Source organism: Gossypium hirsutum, chromosome A10 (genome assembly GCF_007990345.1).
Source record: "Gossypium hirsutum isolate 1008001.06 chromosome A10, Gossypium_hirsutum_v2.1, whole genome shotgun sequence".
NCBI classification, from domain to species: domain Eukaryota; kingdom Viridiplantae; phylum Streptophyta; class Magnoliopsida; order Malvales; family Malvaceae; genus Gossypium; species Gossypium hirsutum.
The window spans coordinates 115,504,260-115,513,623 of NC_053433.1; the positions used below are offsets into that span (position 1 = coordinate 115,504,260).

Genomic DNA, 9,364 nt, shown 5'->3' on the forward strand with positions numbered 1-9,364 from the left:
AGAATCGTTCTAATATTACTGCTAACGTTACAAGAACCTATAGGGTCACACCCTATGGTTGAAATGAACGAGGTAAAACATAGTTGGTATATTGCTTGGTTGTCACATGAATTAAATTAATTGTAGAATTAATTTAATTGGGCAATCAAATTGTTGAACATACTATATGTACAAGGATGTTGTACACATAATCAGAACATAATTTTATTGATATATGAATTTAGTTCGTATATAAGTTTAAATAAATATAGTTTACCGAAATCTTTATTATAATTAATGTAATTATAATTTTTTGGTTAAACATTATTATATTTATTTGAATGATAATTATTATGTTCAGATTAATTTTAATGAATTAAAATTCGTTATAAATATATACCAATTAAGAGGGAGTTATATATAGCAAGGGTAAAAACCTTAAAAAGGATATATAAAAACTAGCCCGAAAATATGAAAAGTGGTCTAGCAGCCGTTTAGCAAAATACTCTCTGAAAATAGTTTTCTAGGATTTCTACCGTTCATTGTCAACCGGGTGGACTACGTAGAAGCCGACATCGGAAAAGGTTGCAACTTGGTTCGATAGTGGTTCAGCATTCCTGTTGCCTAGGCGTCGCTGTCTATTCAGATTGAAGTTTCAATAATTTCGAAACCTTTTTATCACCCCGATTCTTTCCTTACACATGGATCATTGGTTTGGATCGCCGGAATTTTATTTTTTTTAATTTTTCGCTGCGCCTTGGAGGTACCGGTGTTCCAACACATATTATCTTCAATGCTAGAACTCTTTATTTTTCTTTAAGTGTCCTTGTTGGATATCGAGATATAGCTCGAAAACCCATTTAAAAAATATAAAAAGAACTTCGAAAATTTTTGAATATATCCATGTCAAACATATTCCCACAAGAACAACAGTTTTTCAAAGAAATGGTGATTAAGAAACAGGAAGCAAGTGGTCTGCAAAGATACCTAACCTTTCATTTATTATTATTCAAAGAAACAACTACACTTTCACTTATAATTGAAAGATACAATAACACTTTTATTTAGGGTTTCATAGTGAAGCTTATCGACTATATCGACTAGCAACTTTGACAAAACCCGGCATACTTTTACTGCTAAAATTGAGTAGTGTAGTGCAGGAAGATGAACTATGTGAACCAGTCTTAAACAAACGGGAAAGCTGCAACAAATAAACAAACAATAGCTTCATCAGAATAACACTAACCAGCATTATATGTCAAAAGTAAAATAATGAAAACTGCTGCAATGAATATCATGCAAAATGTACCTCCACACTTGTGACCAACAGGACGAACAGCAATGTTGCAGCGTTTTGGAATGGTGACAGCAACTTCTGGCCTCACTCCGGCATTGTATACCGTATGAGATTGCAAAATTGCGCAAAGGCAGCTTGGATTGTTGAGCTTTTTCTCCATTATCGTGCAGCAACGCTCGGAAACAGGAGCTCTGAAATATTTCGCTGCGTATGTACATGGAGCCAGCTTCTGAGCCTCCTTCTCGATGTCATGTTTCCCACAGGGACCATAATAATTACTAGTTCCATACACTCCATTGAACCCTGCAATGGTCATACTCACAACAAACACGAGAATGCACATGTACTTCACTGGAGTTTCCATCTCTTCAATGCAATCAAAGATATAAGGGACACTTTACAACAACTTAAACTCTAACAAAAACACTTCTCAACAATTTATACTGAATCAAATAGCTGAATAAAGATGAATTCCAGCAATTACAATGGACATGGAACTAGAGAAAACTTCTTTGCTCAACTATTCAAGAACATTGATTTCAGGAGAACTGACCATTAAGTCATATATTCCACCTTGTTTCTCTATGTGCTCTTTCTCTAACAACCCTAAGAAACCGATCCACGGTTTAAGCATCCATACAAACTAGAATCATGCAGCCAAAGCTAAAGTCAATAAAGCAATAGAATTATAGTGCAGGAAACAATCGAATAAACCGACCAGCATTAGCTTATAAAAACCTAGTCTATCAATTGCCTACATGTGCCCACTTCTACTCTACCTTTCTGAGCTAATACGTATCTTGTTTTCGTTTTCTTTTTGTATTGAGTTGCGTTGTTTACTTTATTTCTGTGGGCATTCAGCTCGAAACTTGAGGATTTGGTTGAAATTCAGATCTTTCTTCATGCGGTTTTCGTATCTACCTTACTTCATCTGTCAATTCAAAAACAAACTCCAGCAATTCACCAAAATGACTCACTATTCCGAAACCTGAAGCTAATATCTCCCCTACTTGACCAATTCTTTCAAGCCAGAACAGATTTTCTCAAACTACAAGCTAAAAAGTTTAACAAACATGCTGGTTTCACATCTTTCACGACCATAAACCTCCCATTTTCGCCACGATTTCTCCTTACTCATACTAAAAGGACACAACTATTAAATCATCTACAAGTTAGAGTTCCAAATATAATCAAACCTAGAAAGTGTATGTTTATCCTATATCATAAGCCATATCCTCAAAGTTGTCAACTAAACCACGGGAGAACAAAGGACTTGTAACAAATCTTCAGTTGACACCAATCCCGGGTTTAATCTTTGCACAACCCCTTTCTCCTTATAAAAAAAAATATCCCCAAAGTTTCAATCTTTATACCTTTATAGTTTAGATAGATCATACAGAAAAACATACCCTAAAAAAAACGCAGCAAATTAAGAACAATTCAAGCAACATTCTCAAAGTTCCAATCTTTTTTTGTTTTTCACTTCACCCCACTATATAATTCCATCTAAATCATACAAAAAAAAGAAACTAACAGATCAAACAGCAAAATATACCCAAAAAACACTGCAAATTAAGAACAAATTAAAGCAACATTCACAGATTTTTTCCTCTTTAATTCATTAAAATACATCCCAAAAGTAACATACATTCTCAAAGTTTCCAATACTTAACGAGTAAAAGCATAAAGTCCAACACAAACATAGATCAAAAGGGCAAGAGGAACCAAAATAACCAAAGGAACAACCGCCGCAAAAGCATGTCCACTCCCACAAGCTAAAGTTCCAACCTTGATCTGAACAACATTAACCAAAGCCAACATCAAAAAAACACAACCCGCAACAGACCCAGCACCCGAAACCACCATACCGACCCGAAGCAAAGTCTTATTAACATCAACATGTTCCAAAAACTCGGATCCACGGAAAGTAACATGGATGTTAAAAGTATGGGATTTGGAAAGCTTGATTGCTTGCTTGATAGCTAAAGCTACAAGGCTGGAGAAAAGGAAAGAACTGAAGGAGTAGACATGGAATTTAATCAAATCCTCGGCGATTTTTGATGTTGGGGCACATCGGCTGTTTGGGTCTACGAGTGTGTTGCTGGGATCGTATGGGTTCCAAGCTAAACCGATGAAAACGGCGAGTGTGAAAAGGGAGTTTACGTTCACGACGCTGTCTAAAGCAGTGACGTGGATGCTGGTTGTCATTGTTTTAGGACAGGGGAGAGGTTTTAAAACAAGGAGATTAGATTGAGCAGATCTTTGTCTTGTTTTTCTATTCTGTTGAAACTTTTATGGCGTTTTTTATTTTCCCGGAAAATGTGTAGAAAAGAGGAAAAGGAAGAGTTGCGTAAAGAGGACGAAAATCTTCCGTTTGTTTAAGAAAAAACAAAAACGCCGCCGTTTCCGGGTTGCCCGCGTTACAGGCGGGAATACTCACCACTATACTACAACCACTCCATGTTATCATTTTTTAAATCATTTGGAAAATCCTAGATAGAAGTGGCACCCTTGGTTTAGGTAAAATTATAGGTTTAACTTTTTAGATTAAAAGTTAAGTTCGGTTTGAAAAATAAATTTATAATTTTATTTAAATTTGTTTTAGATGAAAAAATATTAAACTCGAGTTTAGTTTGATTCGCTTATATTATTTTTTATATTATTTTTATATAAAAATAAATTTAAAAAATATAACTCATCAAATGTACTAAAAATATTAAAATAAATATCTCTCAATAAATTGAAAATATATTTAAAAAATTTTATATACTTAAATAACAATAAAATAATTACAACTTAACAAGTAAATCTTCTAAAACAGTAGCAAAATTAATAATAAAATAATATTTATACAATATCTAAATAATAACAATAAAATAGTAGTAATATAATATTAAAATGACAATAAAACAATATCAAAATGGCAACAAAATAGCAGTAAATAGTAGTGAAAAAAAATTTAGGCAAATTTGGATAGTCTCGTGCTAAAAAAAAATCTTACAAAGGCCCAGCCAGTTTAGAAAACGGATCTTTTTTGTTTTGCCCAAACACTCCTACTTATCAATTTGGCCTTCGGGCTTGAGTGGGTGACCCGATCCATAATCAAATCTAGATAAAATTTTAGTCTCAATCCGAAAAATAGACTTAATATTTTATCCAAGCCCTACTCGACCCGGTTATATTTTTTTTGTATATTATTTTTTATATAAAAATAAATTTAAAAAATATAATACATCAACTACACAAAACAAAAACATTAAAATAAGACTAAGATAGATAAGTGCAACTTAGAAAACAAATACCTCTAAAATAGTACTAAAATTAATCATAAAACAATATCCAAATGAAAACAAAAAAATAATAGCAATATAATAACGAAATAGCACTAGGCCAAAAAAACTTACTAAAGGCTTGACTTGTTTAGAAAACGAGCCTCGATTTTTACTCAAACTTATTTTTTTAGGTCAATATTTTTATCTAAACTCTCATTTTTCAGACGGATATTCAGGCCAAGCCATCTCTCATGGCTCAATTACATTCCACACAACATCCAAGTAGATGGCAACTTGGGACCATATACATATTGGTTTTAAGGTAAAACGAAATTGGATCAATATCGAAACACAAATGAAATCATCAGTATGGTACTGACTACTTTAGTTAACAGCTACGATAAAAAGTAGGCTGTTTTAATCATATATAATAATAGCTGCTTCAAATTTACTACAAGAAAGAATAACACAACCAATAAAAAATATGGAAATTTAACTCATACACAACACTATTTTACTACGACCAGAGAAGTTTTCTGTCTTTTACTAATCTATTTGAGAATTTTTTTCTCTCAGGTGACCGTATATCGTGGAGGATTTTGTCGTGTTTTGGTCCAGTTCTGGTTCGCCGATGAATGTTTCGATATGATTTGATGACCCTTTTGATTCCCTGTGTTCTCTGTACTGTTGGAGTTCTTGAGGATTGATGTACTATCTGTTGTTGGATTACCACATATCTTTGCTTTCGTATCAACCCCGAGATAATTAGTCAAGACCCTCTTCACTCCGAAGCCTCGACGATGCGGCTTAATGATGTTGTTATTGCTGTTGTGGTTGTTCTCCTTGAGAAAAGGAGATCTTTCTCCCTTTGCGGGGCTGATTAGCGGTGCGGGTGAAAAGTTCGGTGTAGAGATCGATGTTTTGTAGGGAGTGCTGCTGTTCAAGACTGGTACCGTATACGGGATGGAAACCTTTTTGTGTGCGATTACACTAACCGTAGGAACTGATGATAACTTGTCAGAATGCTTCGTTAAGTCGTCTACATATAGCAAATCGTCAATACGTGCAACGATGTTGTATGCAATGCTTTCCAAAACTCTTGAATAGCTTTCAAGAATGGACTTTCCAACATCCTGAAAGTTTGAAAAATAAGGTATGAATAAAAACATTCAGAGGGGATATAAAGTAGTTTTCAGGTTCGAAATTCCAAACCTTGTTGCATTGGATTTTGCTGGTATCTAATGTAGTTTGAGTCAAACCCGGAAATCGTTGCTTCAAGCAAAGCAAGAGAGTTTCAGCTCTTTCTGCTAGAAATTCTCTCTTGTCTCCATCAACCATAAGGTCCTTCACCATTTCCCATGATGATTTTGCAGTGGATCGGTTTGGGTTAATAGGAGGCTTCGAATGAGATCTTCGACGCCATACATATATTGCAGCTTCTACGCGGTTTGCAATCTCGAGAGCAACATGTTCAGAGGATAAATCCAGGAAATCAAGCAGACATTCGGCCGAGAATTGATCCGAAGTAATATACCTATAAATTAGGTCACCTAAACAAGCTCTTCCATTCTGCAACATCATTTCAAGAGATATCAAATACAAACCTTTTGGCATTGTCCGTTAGACGCAATTCATGAACATACATACCTTTGGAAGAGTATCCAAGTACGAATCCGGAACTTCCATTTCCGTTAATGAAATGCTGTTGATGGCCATTGCAGCTTTCAGTATTTGATTTGTGCACTCCCGGGTGTGATTTAATTGCTTTCTCGAATCATCACTAAGACCACCTGCAGGTACACGGGGCACGGGTAACCACCACTTCTCCTCCTGGCGTTGCAACGTTTGTCGGAACGAAGCCGAGCCATCAGCATCGGGGGCTATAATCCCTTGATCAACATACCAGAACTCAGTGTTGGTAAAACTATCTAAGATATCCTGCACCAGCAAAAACATGAACATGTTACCCCCCCCAATATGACAATAACCATTAAACATAAATTCAACCACTGTTAGTTCTTACGACAAGCATGTTATCGAGTTTACGAAGCGCGGCAAGATTGATGAAAATATCCGATCGAGGCCTGCAAGTCATCACCTATGAAAAATCACATGACAAACAGTTAAAATCCAAGAAACAACCCAATTTACCATCATTCAACTACAACAGTGAAAAAATTCCAAAAGATTAAAAGATGTTTTATTTTCCCATGCTTTCTCAGGAAACAAACAGGATTATACAGATTGAGAAAGCAAAATTCAAAAATTTCACATGATTCTGAAATATTTCTTCTTTTTTTCTTTTAATGGAAGAAACTTCAAATTTGTCTTTCTTATTGTTGAGTTGTCATAGCTAAAAACGGCAAAAACAGGCCAATTTAACACCATTCAACAACAATGAAAATTCCAAAAGATCAAAAGATGTTTTTATTTTCCCATACTTTCTCAGCAAACAAACAGAAAATTTCCACATGATTCTGAACTATTTCTTCATTTTTTATAACCTTTTAATGGGCCAAAAAAAATATTAAAAAATGAAAAAATTACCTCAAGCTTGCTTCCATCTGGAAAATTTTGCCAAGATGGTATAAACTCAACAATATGGTCACTAACACAAACAAGCCATTCCATCTCTCTTTTCCACATGGATTTTTTCTCTTCAGATATAGGCTCCAATCTCCATAATTGCCCAAAAATAGTAGCTAAAACAAGTTTTTTTTTTTTCAAATTTAAGCTAACAAATCACAGATAAACAAAATTAATTAAAATGAAACAAAAAAAAGGCTAAAAATTCAGAAAATATATACCACAGAGATTGGTAATGGCATTTGAAATAGCCAAAGCTGTGCAAACTCCTTTTCCAGAACCTGACATATCTTCACCAAGCAACAACTTTGCAAATCTCTCCTTCATCATATCCATCTCTAAAAAATTCACACACACAAAAAAAAAGGAATTAGACAAAAAAGGTTCAAACTTTGGTCAAAATTAGCCAACCCCAAACCCCAAAAACAATCTAAGAAACAAAAGATCAAACATTTTGAGCTTAAAAAAAGCATCACCACTAACCATTAATCCTAGAACCCATTTTTTTAAACTTATCATCTTGATCACCAACTTTATCATCATCCCCATTACAAACATCTGAGTTCTTTGAAGGAGTAGTAGTAATAGCTCTCCTTATAGGCCAACCCAAAAGAGGAGGTGAACCTGAACCTCTAACCTTAAGAGAACTTGATCCACTTGAACTACTGTTACTATTACTACTACTCTCTTTAGACTCAGCACCATTGGAACCACTCACTGATTCAGACCAATCACCTTTCTTCTTCAACAATGGCTCCATTGGGTGCTTAACTAACTAATAGCAACCCTTTTTTTTAAGTTTTTTTTCCCCCTTGAATGCAAAGACTAAATCTTTGAGGTACCAACAGATAATAAGAGGGGGGATGAGAGAGTTAAAAGATTTGATTTTTGAAATGTCAGAAAGATAGAAAGATTGGCACGTGCCATGGGGGTAACGTCTCTCTTTGAAATTTTTTTGAAAAAAGAAAATAAAAATTGGGGTTTTTTTTTTGGATCCGTTTGTTTTGTTGGATTTGTCTTTCTCTCATTTAGGATTAAAGGAGCAATTTTTAATCTGAAAAAAAAAAGTGATTTTTTAAAAAAATTAATTTAAAAAGCTTTCGTTTTCAGTTTTGTGAGTAGAGAATACGTTGAGAATAATTGATAACAGAAGCAGAAGTGGGTCAGCGTTAGCACGCTGTCGTTTCGTCAGCAAGTTGGACTTTTAAGACACAGCTGATGGATGTGTCAATCCATGTGAACTTACGGTTTTACCCTCCCTGGTTTTATTACGGTTGTTTTGTGTGAGAGGGTAAACTACGCCGTCAGTCCCTAAACTATGGTTAATTTTTTATTTTGACTACTGAACTATTTAAAAGTTCTTATTTAAGTCACTAAATTATTCAAAAGTTTTTGTTTAAGTCATTGGCCTATTAAGTTTTTTTAAAAAAGTTTTGCCAACAAGCTCTAAGCAACGATTCAATGATCAGTATAGTAGATCAGTACTCATTGACGAGTAGAAGAATATACTTTAAATTCAAATCGATATGACGGTCAAAGTTAAAGATCGGAGAAAAAAGATGTTTGAATTTTGGCTCAAGGATTCAACCTTCAAATTTGTTTTATGACAAAACACTGAACAATAGAAAAGAAAGGGAAAGAGAACTTTCGATTAGTCTAAGCAATGCAAACAGAGAAAGCCATATAGTTTCGATTTTAATAGTCCAGTGACTTAAATAAAAATTTTAAATAGTTCAATGACCAAATTGTAACTTTTTTTAGTTAAGTGGCACATAGTTTGTGTAACTCATGGTGTAGTTCACCCTTTGTGAAAATAGTTATTTTTTATTTTTTTTAACTTTTTGTATTATTATTTTGGCATAATAATAAAGTTAGTCTCCAATTTTTTATATTTTTTTTTGTCAATCTAGCCCGTTTTTGAAGCTAAACGTAACCATTAACCTTTCAAAATAAGTCAATTTTATTTTCTTTAATAGAAATACTAATTAAAATATTGATTTTTTTAACGAAGTTAGCATGATATCCCATGCACACTTCATGCTAATATGATATTAATTTTCTTATATTTCATGTCAAAAAATATTTTAAAATTATAAAAATATTTAAAAAATATAAAATTATAAAAGGTTCATAAAAATTCAAAAAAAAAAGAGCATGAAGTACGTATAGTTTGTCACGTTTAAAAATTTAACTTTTTAACCAATAGTTTTATTAAATCAATTCAACTTTT

At 33.7% G+C, this 9,364-nt stretch overlaps 3 protein-coding genes across 3 annotated transcripts; all 3 read right to left on the reverse strand.

Moving 5' to 3' along the window:
• Positions 1-950: 950 nt before the first annotated feature.
• LOC107951727 (uncharacterized) lies at positions 951-2,102 on the reverse strand. The gene is made up of 2 exons (XM_016886870.2): positions 1,289-2,102; positions 951-1,180 (listed from the first exon to the last, which is right to left on the reverse strand). Exons 1-2 carry the CDS (start codon positions 1,638-1,640, stop codon positions 1,164-1,166), a joined length of 369 nt encoding a protein of 122 aa, XP_016742359.1. The 5' UTR covers positions 1,641-2,102; the 3' UTR covers positions 951-1,163.
• Positions 2,103-2,859: 757 nt separating this feature from the next.
• On the reverse strand, positions 2,860-3,484 carry LOC107951715 (uncharacterized). Its single transcript, XM_041078225.1, has one exon. The coding sequence runs from the start codon at positions 3,482-3,484 to the stop codon at positions 2,945-2,947; it is 540 nt and encodes a 179-aa protein (XP_040934159.1). The 3' UTR covers positions 2,860-2,944.
• Positions 3,485-4,944: 1,460 nt separating this feature from the next.
• LOC107951707 (rop guanine nucleotide exchange factor 5) lies at positions 4,945-8,143 on the reverse strand. Its single transcript, XM_016886838.2, has 7 exons — positions 7,618-8,143; positions 7,356-7,472; positions 7,096-7,250; positions 6,572-6,646; positions 6,196-6,486; positions 5,761-6,117; positions 4,945-5,681 (listed from the first exon to the last, which is right to left on the reverse strand). The coding sequence occupies exons 1-7, from the start codon at positions 7,892-7,894 to the stop codon at positions 5,121-5,123; spliced, it is 1,833 nt and encodes a 610-aa protein (XP_016742327.1). The 5' UTR covers positions 7,895-8,143; the 3' UTR covers positions 4,945-5,120.
• Between the last annotated feature and the right edge of the window lie 1,221 nt (positions 8,144-9,364).

What these genes read in the sequence shown, in the direction of transcription:
- LOC107951707 (XM_016886838.2), bottom strand. Translation starts at nt 7,894, where the DNA reads ATGGAGCCATTGTTGAAGAAGAAAGGTGATTGGTCTGAATCAGTGAGT. An exon ending in TGCCATTACCAATCTCTGTG is followed by an intron (nt 7,251 to 7,355) that starts GTATATATTTTC and finishes AACTTGTTTTAG; the next exon opens with CTACTATTTTTGGGCAATTA. An exon ending in ACTTGGATACTCTTCCAAAG is followed by an intron (nt 6,118 to 6,195) that starts GTATGTATGTTC and finishes ATGATGTTGCAG; the next exon opens with AATGGAAGAGCTTGTTTAGG.
- LOC107951715 (XM_041078225.1), bottom strand. Translation starts at nt 3,484, where the DNA reads ATGACAACCAGCATCCACGTCACTGCTTTAGACAGCGTCGTGAACGTA.
- LOC107951727 (XM_016886870.2), bottom strand. Translation starts at nt 1,640, where the DNA reads ATGGAAACTCCAGTGAAGTACATGTGCATTCTCGTGTTTGTTGTGAGT.